At 25.6% G+C, this 19,007-nt stretch overlaps 1 protein-coding gene across 3 annotated transcripts; it reads left to right on the forward strand.

The window, feature by feature from the left end:
- Window positions 1-2,302: 2,302 nt before the first annotated feature.
- Window positions 2,303-14,443, forward strand: LOC126902979 (fibrinogen-binding protein-like). 3 transcript variants are annotated; one of them, XM_050680829.1, is made up of 4 exons: window positions 2,303-2,529; window positions 5,673-6,017; window positions 10,968-11,196; window positions 14,283-14,443. In XM_050680829.1, exons 1-4 carry the CDS (start codon window positions 2,383-2,385, stop codon window positions 14,321-14,323), a joined length of 762 nt encoding a protein of 253 aa, XP_050536786.1. In that variant the 5' UTR covers window positions 2,303-2,382; the 3' UTR covers window positions 14,324-14,443. The 3 variants fall into 3 exon arrangements, with proteins under 3 accessions (XP_050536786.1, XP_050536788.1, XP_050536789.1); XM_050680831.1 differs by having other exon boundaries at window positions 5,673-6,009; window positions 10,969-11,196; XM_050680832.1 differs by having other exon boundaries at window positions 2,304-2,529; window positions 5,673-5,976; window positions 10,969-11,196; window positions 14,283-14,441.
- Window positions 14,444-19,007: the final 4,564 nt, after the last annotated feature.

The following is a 19,007-nucleotide window of genomic DNA, read 5'->3' on the forward strand; positions in this document are numbered from 1 at the left end:
TAGACTATAATACGCTGATACCTTGTAAATGTATAACCAATATGTTTGTTTGATGTCACCAGTGGTGGACATACTTTAGTATGTCGAAGACCGTTACCTTAAAACTAGAGAAAAATGATTTAAAGGAAAAAAAAATAAGATACACGTGAATATTGAAGATATTCACGCAATAAAAAGATTTTTGTTGATTAAGAAAATTAAGGGGACTTTATTAAATTATTACAATTAAGTTAATAGTGGACAAAACCCGAAGGCAAAAACCACTCTGCAAATAAAGGGACAAAAGAGAAAAGAAAAAAAAAAACAATTATTAAGAAAAAAAAAATTAACCTACAACTTTTAAATATTACACGTGAAGCGTCTTCCGCATCGGAACAAGTCCGTGTACTCCGGGCGCGGCGGATAATTTCTGTAATCTGGCCGGCCGGACCGTACTTGGGTACTGCGGGAAAAATATATATATATATATATGTTAAATAAACATGACACACCACTGACCAATAACCTTATAACAAGCAACGCTAAAATTATTTATCTCTCATAATAAAATTAATTTATGACAGAAAAGAAAAAAGAAAGGCTCAATACATTACATTAAATAAATAAAAGAAAAAACAACAATACGATACCCAGTCCCGGATGGGACTCATCCTAAGATGGGGATCTCGGCCCCGGAAATGGCCGACGCCCTGCTGAATTAATACATTATTAAGATGAAAAACGCACACGAAAAAAAACTATAATTGGCTGCACGCACACAGCAAAACAGACCATGACGGTGGTTCAAAGGGAAGAGAGCTACGAAAAAATTTCTACACACCGGGCGAGACACAACGACGACGAACCCGTTTGGGAGAGGGTATCGGCTTAACGATTTACAAAATATACAACAGATAAAAATATGAACAATATTAGAGTTATACAGGTATGGACAGTGGTGGCCAGTGTATGTGTCATATAGGGAACGATTGTTAAACTGATAAAGAATATTGTGTGTATAGCGTTCACCTTGACAGCAACAGTACAGTATTCTGATTACACGGCCGGATATAACGTACGCGCGACCATTAGCAAAGCAAAACAGTAATCTATCAATATCATAAAATTCACATTTTGTCACGTTACAATTTAATGTTACTTTTTGGTATTTAATTTTTTTTGCCCCCCCCCCTGATAAATTTTCTGCGAGCGCCCATGCTTCTAGAATATTTGATGCTTGCTCAGTTATTTTCAAAGTATTGAGCCTACGGCTGCCGCCGACTGAGGCGACGCGCCAGTAGTAGTCAGCTACTCGTTCAAGAGTTATATAGTTTATAAGGTTAAACCTGGAAAACTCTACACTGAATCATTTTCATTGAATCTTTAGTTAATTTTCTCACTGAATCATTTATGTTATTTTGCTCACTGAATCTTTTTATGTTATTAAGTATTAACTTCTTAAAGATGTATAGTCAATTATAAGTGTAAATATATATTTAAATATAATTAATAGCAACTATTATTCAAACGCATTATCTCTTTATTTTGTCTACCTTACCAACTCGGTCACAACGCTTAGATCATTTACTAGATGAAACATATTATATCCCTGATTATGAACGTTAATATTATTCTAAAACTGATCAGAAATTGTATATTGTATGATTATTTTTATCTATTCATTTTCTTCGTTATAATATTTAAGGTATTTTAATTTGCTTAAGGCGATAGAACCGAGTCGTATTTCGTATCATTTGGTTACTGCCAACAATCACTTACTAACGAACAGTTCTTGCATAATTGGACTCCTCGATGCCCTTGCCTTTTCTTCAGGCTTTACAGACTACCCTACATCTGACACCAAACTTTTATTGCTCAGCTGCTTACCTAAGGGGTTTGAAGTCTTGTGTAGTCATACCTGTGGTTGAGTTGGTTAAGGAAGTCGAAAAAACGATAGTAGATAGTTTTTTTGACTTTTTAAGCTAATGTTTTTTATTTAAAAAATTAATATATAAAAAATATATTTTTAATTTTAAATAACAATGATATTTTAACACTACCCATCTACAAACATAATTTAAAAAAAATATTTTTTTATTTAACTAATTGTGTACACATTATCATTAAAAATAGATTATTTTATAATCACTCAGTAATTTATGGACTATTCTTAGCTTAAATTTTATAAGCACGTCATAGAATAATTTAAAAAAACGCTAAGAAAATAAGAATTTAATTGTTTTCACAAACAACAGTACAATATTTTCTAAATTCTAAAAATATAAGAAAAATAAGTATCATTTATATACAACTTGATATAAAGCAAAATTTTAAAATTAACTATAAGATTTTTAATCAAGTCAAAATTATTAACTATTTTGAACTCTGCACTAAGATTACATAATGTATACAGCATACATAATGCATTTTTGTTTAATTTTGTTTTGCTTTTTAGTTATTTTAAATTGCACATTCAGTACTTCAATAAATAAAAAACTATCGCCAGAAATTCCTGAATCTACTCAAAGTTTTTTAGATACTGACAAAGAGGTAATTAAGATAATTCTTAATATAAGAAAACAATAATTGTTATTAATTATTAGTTTGTTATTATGTTTGATACAATTCAGATTAACAACTTTAATTTTTGATATTATATGAAATGTTAATTAATTTATTGAAATGTTAATATTTTAATTTAAAAGTATGATTAAATTATAATTTTATAAATTCTTAAATTTAATAGAAGTAAAATTTAATATTTTAAAACTTATGGTTCGTAAAAGTATTTTTGTAGTGTCAACAAAGACAAGAACATGAAACTACGAATATTGACAAATAAGTATTTTTTAAACGATACTTAAATTATTATTATTTATTGATTAATAAATATTATATACCTGTTATTTTAAAACTATAATATCTAGTAATGACCTTTGAAGAAGTAAATCATAGAATATATTATATTAAAATTAATACATTTGATTTATTTATTTTAATCTGATAATATATGAAAAAACAATCAATCGAGATTTATTATAATAGATCAATGATAATCACCAGTCACTGCATGCTGTAATAATTTTTAACACCAATTTATTCTTTTGATATCATTTTTTTGAAAATTTAATACATGACCTGCTCACAAAGGAGATTTAAAATAGTAGCTTTTTTACAAAAACTTATTTTATCAACTTAACTTTTGAAAATGTTCCGGAAATACTGCGACCTTTAAACATATATAAAATTAAAGCTTATGTCATGTACTATAAAATGAAAAAAAACCCAGCACAGTGGAGTCGTGGCACAGTTGGGACGTATATAATATTTAATTATATATTATATAATTTTTATAATTAATTCTTTTCAAATTATTATTAATTTTATGTTTGATGCGAAGCTCAGAAGGTAATAATTTTACCATGATGTGTTTTTTTTTTTGTGCCTGTTGCTACTTTTTCTCAGCTTTCACTGGACCGATTTTGATGAACAATATGTCAAAAGATCACAAATCGTATTTAGCTGAAGTAATTACTCATACAAATTGAAAAATTTTCCCTTGTTCCCGTAAATGGGGGAAATTTCCAAAAAAATTACAATTTTTAAAATCGGTAAATTTTATAATTTTTTTTTCTTAAAACTACCATAAAGTTTTCAAAAATTAACAAATCAAATTAAATTTTTTATATTGGAACCTTAAATATTTTCCTTTTATTTGATATCATTTTTTTTAAAAATCTAACACTTAACCTGCTCACGGGGGGATTTAAAATAGCAAATTTTTTTACGAAGATTAACTTTTTCAACTTAACTTTTGAAATTGTTCCGGAAATACTGCGTCCTTTAAACATATATTAAATTAAAGTTTATATTATATACTCCACTATGAAAAAAAAATTAGAAATATAGATTTTCTTCTTGGTGAAAATGACTTCCGTATTAAAAAATGTACTATTTTTGTTTTAAAATTCTAAATTCTAAGTTTTGTATTTTATTTTAAAATATCTTACAAGGGAAATACAATGACTTTCATGAATATTATCAAATAAAAAGTAGCTTAATCAGATTTATCCATACAAACAATTAAAACCATTAATTTCTAATATTTTTAAAGTATTTATTGTCGAATTAGATTTGATAAAATAAAAGTATTCAACTACAAAAGTATATAATTTTATTTTGTAATTTATTAATTTTTTAACTCCATTTGTGAGTCAATACCAGTCTATAACATACCAAAATTTTTATAACATGTTACTGTAAATCTAAAAAAAAATTATTTTTGTTTCACTTGAATTTAACAAGAGATTTTTACATTTATAATCAAATTTTATAATACGCTTACAATTGATTAGATTTTATTAAAAACTTCTTGATAATTGTTATTAGTTTAATTAAATCATTAAATCTTCTATTTTTGTGTTAAAATTTTCGTAGATATTTTCATTTTATATCATTATTTTGTAAATCTGACACTTAACCTGTTCATATAAGGGGGTATTCAAAATAGAAACTTTTTTGCAAAAGTCAATCTTTTAAACTTAACTTTTGAAAATGTTCTAAAATTACTGCGTTCTTTAAACATATGTCAAATTAAAACTTACATTATGTACTATAAGTAAAAACAAAGATGTCCCAACGATTATTCTTCTACAAAAATGCTACTCTTGAGCTAAAATTTTCGATTTGATATATTTTTTTTTTAATTGCCTTAACTTTGTCAAAAATGTACAAATCAAAATAATTGTTTTTTATATAGAAACTGTAGGTATTGCTCTTTCATTTGAAATAAATGATTGCTGCATTGGTGTTAGATGCAATATATTGTGTTCGGGAACGAGGTTCGAACCCCACCTGTCAAAATTACTTTTTTTGTATTTTTTTCTTAATTATATTAAATAGGATTTAATTCTGCTTTTGGAAAAATCCACCAATTTTTTAAAATTAAATACTATCTACAAATTTGCATTGATGCGTTTTTTATGATAGTAATTCTAATCACTGTCAGTTTTCATCTATCCTTGTCCCTACTATGCCACGACCTCACTGCGCTGCCGTTTTTTTTTTTTGTTTAATAATGATTTTTCCATAAAAATGTTCTGAGTAAAATGTAATTAGTTTTATAAACTACATATTATACATTCATACAATAAATTGAGTATGTCTTTAGCGTTGATAATAGTGACATTGTTTTCGAAATCCTTATTCCCGATTTTTGTCTTTGTTGCTTTTTGAGTTCAACATTTTTTATTTTTAGTTTTAAAATAATATTTTAAGATCTTTTTAATTATACATAATTCACTATTATTAAGGTTAGTTTTTAGAAGTAATTATTGAAATTTGTAATGGACATATGCAAATTTAGATTGGTGCGTAGTCATTTTTGTGATGTTACTTTTTGAAATATTAATATTTAAAGAATTAAACTAGGTAAAGTATGGGTTAGTGTTTGCTAAACTAAAATTCAGTGTTCAATAAATATATATATAATTTTATACATATTTATTAATTTTTATGAAAAAAATATTTTTAAATACAAATTTTGGAAGTGGTGTTCTTAATAAATTACATTGTATAACCGAAATATTGTATAAATATCTTAGAATTTATAATAAGATTGAATACCTAAAATATTGAATTATAACTAATTACAATCATTTTATTCTATAAAAAATATCACTACTCGTGATTAGATTGAAAATGAACAGCTTAGTATTGAAGATCATAAGAAAGATATGTTGAACACTTTCAATGAAAATGATAGCCAAAATGTAAAAAGAAGAAATACGCTAGATTTGAATGTATCAAGTGATAGCGATACAGATTTTCTCGTAGACGATTATGAAGATTCTGATTTAAGTGATAACTATATAGATGCTCTCATAGACGATTATGATAATTCTAATTCAAGTATTAGCGATATAGATACTCTTATAGACAGTTATGATGATTCTAATTCAAGTGATAGCGATAAAGTTGCTTTCAAAGACGATTGTGGTAATTCTGATTCATATTATGAGGATCTGCCAAGTTTGTCTGATATTAAAATAAGCATTTAAATATAAATTTTAATGATTAAAAATTAAAATATTAAAATGACAGCATAAATAGATTCTTTATAATTTAAAAAAAGTTCTGTTTCAATATAAGATCTTGTGTTTTCAGTAATTATTCTTATTGTTAATGTCATATACAATTCATTAACATGATGAACGTACTTGTATTTGTTCCATTAAAAACTGAACAATATATTTTTTATAAGTAAAAATATAGTGGATTTAGGTTTTAGTGTTGTGATGGTGTCACGTTTTCATAATCGTGAGAATTATTTTAATAAAATACAGACAGCACATCCGCTGCCTGAGACTGATGAATTAACAAATAATATTTATTGCCAAATCGGCAATAAGTATAATTATTATAAAAACCCAATAGACCTGACCATCGTGGTCAGTCGACTCCAGTGCCTTGTGTCATTCATCAGTCTCAGTACTCGGTTGTCGCTGTCCGGCTTACTGTTTAAAGTAAAGTCTTTGTTTATTCCTTTTCTAACCTATATACTCTTTTCTTCGACATTTCAGAGTACTTGTGTCTTGCACTTCGTCTGCACCTCATACCTAGGTGTTACTCTTATTCTCCCTTCCTATAACAACAGCCTTTCGACACCCACAGCTAACCCGGAGTGTCAGCCGAGCACGGTGACTGCTGTACGACAACACGCACGTGAATACCTAGACAGCAGGCACCACCTCCTCATATTCATCTTCGTACACATAGTTACACACTTACACACTTTCACTACACCATTCTCTTTCCTGTGTTACGACAGTGTATAGTTCTAGAATGAAAAATTATTCCACACTATTTCATACGTTCATAGTATATCTTTACAAATTTAAATATTAGTTATTCTTATATATATATATATATATATATAATATTTTATTCTACATTTTATTTAATTTGGAATATTAGTATAACGAAATCAGTGGCAATTTTCAACATTTTTTGAGAAGTTTCTAAATAATATTTTTTAAATAATTGAAAAACATATCAGTCCCTGCTTATTATAGACAAACTTGTTAAGCTCAAAATTGAAAATATCTCAATATTTTTCTTAGATCCGTAAAATTCTATTGTAAAAAAAAATTATATTTATCTCGAACAATTCCGTGTACAGCTCGATATTTCAATTTTTTTTATTTATATACAGGTTCTCTCTCATTATACTATTTTAAATAGTCATTAATACTACTGATATTATGGGAGAATGAAGTAAGTTGACGGTTAGGGCAACATTATCTTTTTGAGTTTGAAAAAATTAAGTCATTTTTGCGAATTTTTTATGGAACTATTTTTAAATAATTCAATACTAATTCATACATATTGAGTTCATTACATTTATTTGTTTTAAATCACACTTATATATTTTATGAAAGAATGATATAATATTGTTTTATGGTTTAGTTTGGATTAAGGAGCTAGTAGATGGCTTCTTCTTAAATAGGAAATACATATTCAACATCATCAGCTTTTATAGGCCACTGAAGTCCATCACTGCTTCACACAGCTTTTTCCATTCATCTCTGTCATTTGCCAATTCCTCAAGGTTATCAACCTTAAGTATCCGGAAATTGTGGTTGGGTTAATTTATCCACCTTTTTTTCGGGATGCCCGTGGTCTCTTACTTTCTGGTTTTCAATTAAGCGCATCCTTTATGATTCCATTAGATTTCTATATGTGATAAAGCCACCTCATTTTTCTTCTTTTGAGAGTCTGTAAGATGTCCTCTTCTCGCCACACGTCTTTAATTTCCATATTGGATCTTATTTCATTATCACCTATGGGATCATTTTTTTAGAACAAAAATGCATCATAGGAAATTTCTCTGTAACATTGTTTATTTTATTTCGTTCCTTCTGACAAAGGCCACGTTTTGCATGCGTATAGAATCACCGGTTTCACTAAAACCTTAAATAGTTGCGTTTTTTATAATAATATTTTTTATATCTTCTTTATATGATTCAAGTATCACTACATAATTAGCGTAAGCTAGTAATGCGTGTGCTTTTTCATTGAAATTAACACGATTCGCTGTTTCTTGAATCTTCCTAACAATTTCCTAGGGCAATGTATGTTGATAACAAGGCATCTAAATTTTTTCAACCTACTGTTGTTGCGAATTCTTCTGTATAAATATTTCCAAACTTGATTTTACACCTTGATCCCTCAATGCATGCTATCGCCATTCTGAATAATTTCGATGGTGAACTGAATTTTGTCATGCTTTCAACAGTGGTTTTTGTTTGATAGAGCTGTATGACTGCTTAAAATTTATAAATAGTAGGTGTAATGTCTTATTGTATTCGTAATGTTTTTCTATTAATTGTCTTAGCGTAAACACATGGTCATGTCAAAACTGTAGATTAAACTGGATTCAAAACCACACTGGTAGTCATCTACTATTTCTTTCGCATATGGTTTCAGCCTATTTAAAATAATATTTGATAATATTTTATATGCTGTATTGAGTAACGATATACTTCTATAACAATGAAAGTTTTCTGGTTCTTGTTGTCATATTTTCTTAATTAATTCCCATGTCTCATTGACATGTCTTCCTCCCTTTTTTAATAGTTCGGCCTCTATTATGTATATATATTATACATATTATATTATAATATATAATATATTATTATTATATTATCTTTGTTATTCTTTAATTTCTTACTCCCGTGGTATGCATTTACGTTGTTCTATTATTGTGAATACAGCATCATCCTGTCCTTGATCCTCGGTTTCTGATTAATTCAGTATTTCTTGGAAGATTCTTTTGAACTTTTCAGTGATGGATTCTTCGTCTGTTATTAATTCGTTATTCTGATTTTTCATTATTGCCAATTTTGGTTTATATGATCTCTTTATTTCGTTGGTTTTCCTGAAAAACATTTTTAAGTCTTTAAAAGACTCCTCCATCGTTTCGATCTGTTGTTTTTCCCACTCTATTTTATTTTTCTTATTATTATAATTTTCATTTCTCTTTGTTTCTGGGCTAGTTTTCTTTTATTTTCTATATTGCTTTCCATAACTACCAAAGATTTTGTTTTATCTATTTCATGTATTGTTTTTTTACAGTTTTCATTGAGCCATTGTTTGGTTTTTTGTTGTTTACTATACTAACTTTTTCTTCTGTCACCTCTTATATCGTTTCCCCTAAATTCGTCCAGTGTTCTTTATATTTTAGGTTTAGGTTGTTGTACACCTTGTCTTTTGAACCTTTTCTATATTGACTAACTATTTGATTCTCCTTTAATTTGTCTATATCGAACTTGCCGTACATTTTTCTCTTTTGTTTTCATTTAGTGGATAGTTTTATGTAAAATTTAACCTTGACTAAAAAATTATCTGAAGGGCCACTTACACCCCTATAACTTCTTACATCTTGTACATTTTGTTTGAGTTGTTCATCCATCATAATATGGACTATCTTGATTTTTTTTATGCACATTAGGAGACATCCAGGTTTGTTTATGTAGTTCTCTGTGTGGGAAATATGAGCTACTAATAGTCATGTTTTTGACATCACGAATGATATAAGTTTGTTCCCATTACCGTTAGATATATCGTGTTGACTATAGTTCCCTATAGTAAGCTTGAACACCTGCTCCTTGCAGATTTTCGCATTTAAGTCTCCTATCATAATCTTTTAAGTCCTATAAGGTATACTGTCATAAGTTCTCTCAAGTTGGTTGTAGAACTCTTTTTTAGTTTGCTTCTTTTTATCCATCAGTTGGAGCATGGCAATTTGTTATTGCAAGGTCTCCCCATTTACAATTTAACTATAATTGACAGATTCTTTCACTATGCGATATAAAGTTTCTTATAAATGATAACATAATATTGTTTACTATGAATTTCACTTCGCATTCATGGGATTGATCACAACTGTAGAATATAGTCATATAGAATTTTTAAGTATAACTTATATCAAGTAAAGTATATCAATTTTTCTCATTAAAAAAAAAAAACTTCCCCCAGAAGTGGGGCAATATGATAAATTTGATATTTTTTCAAATAACAAAAAAAATCTTCAAATAATTAATTTTAATTAATGATATTATTACAAATTAGTCTCAATATATGAAGTAGGGTTTCTACCAAATTTTAAGTTATTATGATCAAAAATTTTTCATCAAAAAAGATGAATGTTAAACAAGATAATGTTACCTTTAGTATCAGCAATTTGTAACTAGAAACTTTTCATTAATTAATGAATAATTAGGCCATGCATTTACCATAAAGTATTTTTTTGTATTTCTGTCATGCACATTTATATAAATTCTTAGATCTAATTTACTAATATTATCATTCTATTTGTCAAAAGAATTCGAGTTTAAATCGATTTATAAATTTATTTGAAGACAGTATCTTCAAAAGTTGAATTAAAGGTTTTTAAAATTCATATTTTAGTAACTTTATAATGTTATTCAAGTATTTTATTTATTTTTTTATCATGAAAAGTAATATCATCAAGAAAAATTGCATTGAAGCATTTTGTAATAGTGATTATTATCAATATCAATCTATGTTCGGATAAACTTAACTAAATTTCTACTAAACCGGGTTCTTATTATATTGGACTTCTTTTTTTTTTTATCAAATTTTTGATAAATTTTTATAGTAAAATTTTGAAATCTGTGTATCAACCTTTTGAATACATACAAAATATTACTTTACTTTAGCACTAGCATAGTTTACACGGAAAGTAGAGAAAAAAGTTAGAAGCTTGACAATTATAGATTCCATCATTAGTAATTGTCTCAACCAAATTGGATTTCTTTGTAAAGAATAGTAGGAAATAAAGGAACATGATTTAGTTTTTTAACACGAAGTTATTTATCTAAAATATTAATATAAAATATGGGAAAATATTTAAAATTACAACGCATGAATATTACTTATTGAAAATTTTTTTTTTCTCATTTTTAGACAATGAATTTGTATCTTTAGACTTAATATTTAATGGACTTGTAAAAATCGTTAAAAAAAAAATGGAAAAACTTAAAACAAAGTTCCAAGAAATTAAAAATGATAACGATACAATCAGCATAGATAAAGCAGTATGTGCTATGAAAGAGATTGGAATATTTGATAAAAGAATTGACCATATAATTGAAAACACTACCAAAAATGAAGATGGAACAATTAAATGCGATGGTAATTTAGAAAAAAAATTTTAGTTCAAAGTTTTTAATTCATAATGTTTTGTTTTTGTTTTCTCCCTGAGTTAACGAATTGCTTTCCCAAACAAATTTAAAATATTATTTTTGTTATCATATACATATAAAATATTTTTAGGATAGAAAAAAAATACAAATAGCATCCTTTAAAATGTTATTCTATTAAATTCCTAAGCGCCTCGCAGAAAAATAAAATTATAAATAAAAGATATTTTGGTACTTTTATGTATTACTTATAAAATTGAGTGTTTCTATAAAATTAATAAATAAAATACAAAATTACGTGTCATTAATATATATAAACAATGCTTTTTATTTTAGCATCCATAAAATAATTTAATAAAAATATATTTTTTTATCTTTCAATTAAAAAAAATTAGATCTTGCAAAGTTGTATAATCAACGATCTTAAAATTAACCTAGCAATAAATCAAGTGGTAGCAACTACCCCGTTCAAAATTGCATACTGAAAATTTTGTTTGACATTAAATTAGAAACTTAAATAAAAATTGTGAGACCTCAGGCCCTGTAGTCTCAAATTTCTAGTGACACCTATGATTATAATTAATAAAATAACACGCAATACTCTAATGAGATCATGTTGGCTGTGATTTTCTCAATGACAAATGTAATAAACAAAAACATTAAAAGTGATAAAGGAGAAAAGAGAAGGTATATAGTTGATGGGTATTTCGAGGTCAAACAATTTTGAGTTATATAATAATAAAATATTTCTGTTTCACTATCTCTTATTCTTTTTTTTTCGTGAATTTTTAAGGAGTAAAAACATGCAAATAAATATTTGCACTTACCATTTTTATGAAAAAAAATGGCTTTTTATATTCTAGATAAAGTAAGCAAGTGATATCTAGTGAAATTTCTGAGATGTTTTATAATTATTTGTGATTGGTTAATTGTGATAGAAACCTTGATGTGAGTGTAGATAATAAATTGTAAGGGACTGGTATGAAGCATGACTTAATAAATGGATATTTTGAATACCTTAAACGAAAAACATTCCTTAGATGATTTTTAATTTATTGATATTTGTAATATTTAGTACATGTGTTAGTCATTATACTATACGCAGATATTTTTTAGTTATCAACTATTTGTTCATTCAGTATACTAATTATTAATAGAAATGTATATTAGGGTGGTCCTTATTTTTCGACTTCATAAATTCAGAGTCATGGGCTCAAAATTTCGTTAGGTTCACTGAATAAATGAAACTGGTAAAATTTGAGTATAATAAGTCAACCCCTTCACGTGCCTCAAAGGGATTGAAGTTCTTCAAAAATGGGGTGGATTATCTTTTTTTGAGTGTACGCTCTTTATTTTTGAAGTTTCGTCAAAAACACAAAGAACAATTTTTATAGAACTAAATGTGAACAAATAATAAGGTAATACATTATTTTTTTGTAAAATTAATATTTTTCGTAAAAATAAGAAAAATCAGTTTCACTTAATTTTTTTTAAAAAATGACATAGTTTTCAGTTATACTTTTCCAGTGTCTTAAATTTTAATTGTACGCAGAAATTGTACAGAAGTAATATTAATCACCGTGATATCTTCTATAAAAAACGTTATTTGAGTTTTTCTTGAATTATGAATCCTTTCCAAAAAAAAATTTAAAACAACTACGAAAACGTGTTTTTTTTTTTTTAATTTTTTTGCATGTATGTTTTTTTGTTTATAAACAAACAAATTTTCTTAGTTATATTAAATAAAAAAAAAAACAACAAACACAATAAAATAATAATTGTAATAGATGAGTGTTTAATATTTTGGAGAAAAGCGCATATTCCTACACAGTATTCTTCAGACTGTGTTATTAAATTAAAAATATTGTATGAGAAATAGAGAAAGTTGGACAAAAATAAATCTAAAAAAACAGAAACACAAGAACAACATTACAATATTTTTTTCTAAAGAATTAGACAACCTCTTTGACATTTCTCATATCGAAGCTCTGTTTATCACAATAATAGTTTTTATAGATAAAGATATATAGATTCATATATAGATAAAGTATATCTATTGATAATCATAATNAACTGACAATACAGAAAGTATATCTATTGATAATCATAATTGATAATAAACAATCCGTGACTGAGACAGCAATGTCATAAAAATCCAATTAGCTACCTGTATTTACAATCCCATGTGTATTATACATGTATATTAACTCAAAATTTTGAAACTTTAAATGTTTATATATAATAAGCTAATAAAGTTATATTAAAAATTCAAATGCCATTTACTATTAAATTAAAAACTCAAATANTTTATTAAAAATATTATTGATTTTTAAATTTTAAATAAAATGTAAAAAAAAATCTAAGATAGCTATTTTGTAGAGTAGAATTTAAGAAAAATTTTAGTAAAAAAATATCTTATTAATATTCAGTAGTAAATATTCTGTAGCATTTTAAAGTTTGTGAAAATTTGAATTTTTATGTATTATTTTACGGTATTAAACATTGAAATACGTATTGAGAAAAGGACAGAAGAAAACTCTATCTTTTCGTGATTACTATAATTTACAACCTTGGCATTAATACCATGATAAGAAATTTGATAAGGCAATTATTACTTATCACTCTCATTCAAAAGTATGTCATTTTCATGGAAAAAGTTACACATCTCCAAATTATAGTAATCACGAAAAGGTAGTGTTAAAATAAAGTTTAGAAAATAGTTATTATTTATTCTATTATTCAAATAATTTTAATATGTCGAGAATTATGAATATTTTAATTCTGAAATTGTGTTTGATGTCATAAAAGAAAAAAAATATTCATTATTAATTAATATTTAATACATATTTATGGTAAATTCAATTTTTCAAATTTCAAATTATATATTTAATTATCATCAAAAACGAGTTCACGTAATGGAACATAACTCTCAACTATATAATAATAAATATTATTTTTTATAAGAAGTAAATATATATTAAATATTTAATCTTCAAAAATTAATTATAATATTTCATTGCGTAAGGTTAGAATTTCCTCCATAAATATAAATTTTAATGATATATTTTTTTTTTACAGATATTTTGCATTTCTTTTCCACAAAATTGAAGCTTATGTAAATATTTATTTAAAATAAATATTGAAATAATAACGAAATTTATGAAAAAATTTTATATTTATTAAATTAAATTTTGTTGTTTGACATAAAAGTTGTATGTGTTAAACAGTTTTTGAAAATCTAGATAATATTAATGGTTTTTTATGTGAATAAAAATAATATAAAATTTCATCTCAGCTAGATTAAATTATACATCCATTAATTCATTTTAGATAATCATTTCAAATAATTTCTAAGATAGGGTTATGTTTATTAGTATAATAGATATCTAGATATTTATTTAACTACCAGTAACGAGTTGTTCAGTAGTACTTAAATTTATTGATCTTTTCCAAAAAAATATAATTATATTTTTACATAACACATTATGATAAAAACATAAGTAAAAAACGACTTGTGGTACTACACTTATACGTGTATAATATTAATAATATATTTGTATAATATATCTCGGAATAATACCAATTTCGTATACATACTCATGATATAAAAACTGATTGTGTGTCTATGATATTTATACGTCAAAAGATCACAAATCGTATATAGTCGAAGATATTACCCTAAATAATTGAAAACATTTCCCTCGTTTCCGTAAATGGAGGAAATCACCAAAAAAAATTACAAATTTAAAAACTCTAATTTTCGACATTTTTCAATTTTTTTTTACTTAAAACTGGCATAACTTTTTTAAAAATGGCCGAATTAGTATAATTTTTTTTATAGATACATGAGGTCTTTACTTATCATTTTATTTATAAATCGGACCCTTTACTTACCCTAAGGGTGGGATTCAAAATGACAATTTTTTCACAAAAAAATAATTTGTGTGCCTGCTGGTTTCCTTTGATGTGATAGCCGTTTCTCAGACTCCCTCTTTGGAATCCAACCCTAATTCCACATTACCCGTTACAACGTAATTAATAATACAAACGGTTTTATATGACTATTTGTCTCCCGCTGTCGTTGCAATTTTAAGCGTATCAGCGACGGCGCCTCGCGCGTGCGTTAAAGATTGTATAGGCCAACAACTGGTTAATCTACTTGTTTTAATATTAAAAAAAAATAACTAGCGAAGTGGAAATCTACAATTGTTGTGCTATTGACAATTTATGATAACCGGGTGGGGAATTAACTGCTGTAGAACTGTGTGATTGAAATAACTTGGAGAAAAGGGAATGTGAAGGAAACCTAGCTATCTTATTTAAAAAATAAATTAAAAAACAAACATACAGTTGAAGCTAATATAAGCGTGTTAATAAAAAATAAGCGTGTTAAAATTGTAAATTGTTATCTTCCAGTAATAAAAAAATCTGCTGTTGGGTGTTTACTAATAATTTCTTTAATAAAATTGTAACATTTATCATAAACATTAATATTAGAATAATTAATTATACAAACTAAGCTGACACGTTAATAAATCACATACCAGGTCATAATCTAAATGAGGTAGAATAATTATTATTGTTTCTGTCTGTAGTACTTTGTTACCTAAACCCGTTACCATTAGTAACAATACAATGGAACATCTATTTATAACATTAAAACTCCGTTCCGTACACTTGTAGTCATAGTGATGAGGTCACTGATTTTCATAAAATTTATATCGACTTAATCTATATTAAATAAAAATTTAGACATATTTTAAATTTTGTCCCTATGTGTTCCCTACATTTAGAATATTAACATTGAAAATTTTTATCAGCTTAGATAGTCATATTTCTCCTAAAGATAACATCATGTTATCGTTAGCAAGTCGACAACGCGTGTACCTAACATGTGTATGAAAACAAACCCACATTATCTAATAAAAATGTTTGCATTTTTTTAGTATTAATTTATTTATTTTGTTACTTTCTGACACAATAATACCTAACGAAGTAACTTATTTATTTAAAAAAATCAAATATTACAAACTTTTAAAATATTTTTCCAAAAGAAATTTGTTGTCTTATCGATGGGACATATATCCTATTAAACCAAATTTGTATTATAATAAATAATTGAATTATATGTAATAGTAATTTTGAATATTTTGCTTTATATAATAATTTTACATAATTGAAATATTATATTTTGCATTTTCAATTTGTAAAGATAACTTATTTTATTTTATTATTTAGAACATATCGATTTTAGTTCATTTTATTTTAGATTCGATGCGAATCTGAGATTTATTAATTTTACTATGATTTTTTTTTGTATTTGTTACCACTTTTTCTCAACTCTCACAAAACCGATTTAATTCAACGATATGTCAAAACATCACAAATTTTACCTAGTCGAAAACATTACCCTCAAAAATTAAAAAAAATTTCCTCATTCCCCGTAAATGGGGGAAATCTCAATTTTTTCAATTTTTTTTACTTGAAACTGCCATAACTTTTTTTAAAATAACCAAGTAAATATAATTTACATGAGGGAACTCAAAATGACAAAATTTTTACAAAAAATTAAATTTTTCAACTTAACTTTTGAAAATGTTCCGAAAATACTGACATTCATATATATATATATACAGGGTGGCCCACCACTCACTGACAACTTAAATAACTTTAGATCCAGTTAATATTTTTAGCTGATTTTTTTTTTAATAATAGTTATACGTTAGGTCCATAGCAATATCTCAATAATTAATTTTTTTATATTTTATTAAAAATATTATTGATTTTTAAATTTTAAATAAAATGTAAAAAAAAAATCTAAGATAGCTATTTTGTAGAGTAGAATTTAAGAAAAATTTTAGTAAAAAAATATCTTATTAATATTGAGTAGTAAATATTCTGTAGCGTTTTGAAGTTTGTGAAAATTTGAATTTTCATGTATTATTTTACGGTATTAAACATTGAAATACGTATTGAGAAAAGGACAGAAGAAAACTCTATCTTTTCATGATTACTGTGTATACATATGATGATAATGTTTATACATTAAAAACTTGGCATTAATATCACAATAAGAAATTAGATAAGGCAATTATCACTTATCACTCTCATTCAAAAGTATATTGAAAAGATAGCGTTTCTTTTGTCCTTTTCCCAATACGTATTTCAATGTTTAATACCGTAAAATAATACATGAAAATTCAAAATTTCACAAACTTCAAAACGCTACAGAATATTTACTACTCAATATTAATAAGATATTTTTTTACTAAAATTTTTCTTAAATTCTACTCTACAAAATAGCTATCTTAGATTTTTTTTTTACATTTTATTTAAAATTTAAAAATCAATAATATTTTTAATAAAATGTAAAAAAATGAATTATTGAGATATAGCTATAGACCTAACGTATAACTATTATATAAAAAAAAAAAATCAACTAAAAATATTAACTGGATCAAAAGTTATTTAAGCTGTCAATGAGTGGTGAGCCATCGTGTATATATTTATAATCTTTAAATTACTAAGACGTATTTTGTTTTTTTATGTACTCAATCACAAAATTTTATATAGTAAACATTCATAAATTTAAATTTAAAGGAATTATTTTATACATAAAATAGTTCTTTAAATGTAAGTATTAAGATATTATTTTCAAAAATATTTGTCGAATTTCTCTCAATCACTTTTAATTATTGAATTTATATTTTATTAGAATAATATATAAAATAAATTAAACATCAGAAAAATATAACAAATTATATTATGTTTATTTATTAACAAAAAATCGTAGAAAATTAAAAATTTATAACAAAAAAAAAATGTTATTTAAGTAAAAACAATATTAAAATACGAATAAAAATGTTTCACAGTTACAAAAAGAAAATATTACAATTCTATTAAATTAAATAATAATAAAATTACATATAAAATATAAAAAATTTGAGAAAAAGATTATAATCTATTCTATTTTTATTTATGCGAGGACAGTAACATTGGTAACTAAAAATCAACACGAGCAAATAATATTTTGAAATAAATAAATTGTTTTTTCTTAAATAATTATTGATATTGAAGGACAGTTTATACAGATAGTACCAAAAAGTATTTTACAAAGAAAAATTTAAATAATTAATGTATGGTTTATGTTAATAATAAAGTCCCAGATGGTAGTTTTATTGAAGAAAAAATTAGATACCTACGAGGCCGATGTAATTATTGCATTGATTTAAGAGCTTTTTTTTTATTACGAGATAGTAAAAGGAATATATTTTTTAGTATTGAGAACTATTAAAATATTAGTTTTTAGTAACTTTAAATCGAACATAAGAAATGTTCATGAAATAATTTAGAATGAATCAGTGATATTAAGAATTATATAAATCTTCAACACTTTTAGTCCATTTAAAATGAACTTGAGGTAATATTAATCTAGCAGGCTGTATAATTGGTTTCTTTGGACTTTCTACGATATTTGTTGATACTATATAGTTTTCCTCTGAAAGAGTCAGATTATAGAGATTTAACATCATGTCCATGTCCATCTCTATTTCTTCTGTGACCACTTCCATTGGTACAACTTTATCAGTTTCTACCAATTTAGGAGGATCACAATCCATTTTTTCATTTAATGTACAACGTTGACGATGAATATAATCACCGTAGACCCCTTTCAAAATACATTTCAAATTTTCAATGGCAGACATCTTTTTCTGTTTCATTGATTCGAAATATTTTTTGTGACTTACGCGGGGCAATTTCGGTATAAAATCCATTTTATAAGAAACATCAGGTAAATTAGAA

The sequence above is a fragment of the Daktulosphaira vitifoliae genome, unplaced genomic scaffold, assembly GCF_025091365.1.
Source record: "Daktulosphaira vitifoliae isolate Bord-2020 unplaced genomic scaffold, ASM2509136v1 Scaffold_3, whole genome shotgun sequence".
Taxonomy (NCBI): Eukaryota; Metazoa; Arthropoda; class Insecta; order Hemiptera; family Phylloxeridae; genus Daktulosphaira; species Daktulosphaira vitifoliae.

Bases quoted from the DNA above. Each gene is read 5' to 3' on its own strand.
- LOC126902979 (XM_050680829.1), top strand. From the start codon at position 2,383: ATGTATACAGCATACATAATGCATTTTTGTTTAATTTTGTTTTGCTTT. The intron at 6,018-10,967 runs GATATTAAAATA...TTCTCATTTTTA, and splicing joins AGGATCTGCCAAGTTTGTCT to GACAATGAATTTGTATCTTT. The intron at 11,197-14,282 runs GTAATTTAGAAA...TTTTTTTTACAG, and splicing joins TGGAACAATTAAATGCGATG to ATATTTTGCATTTCTTTTCC.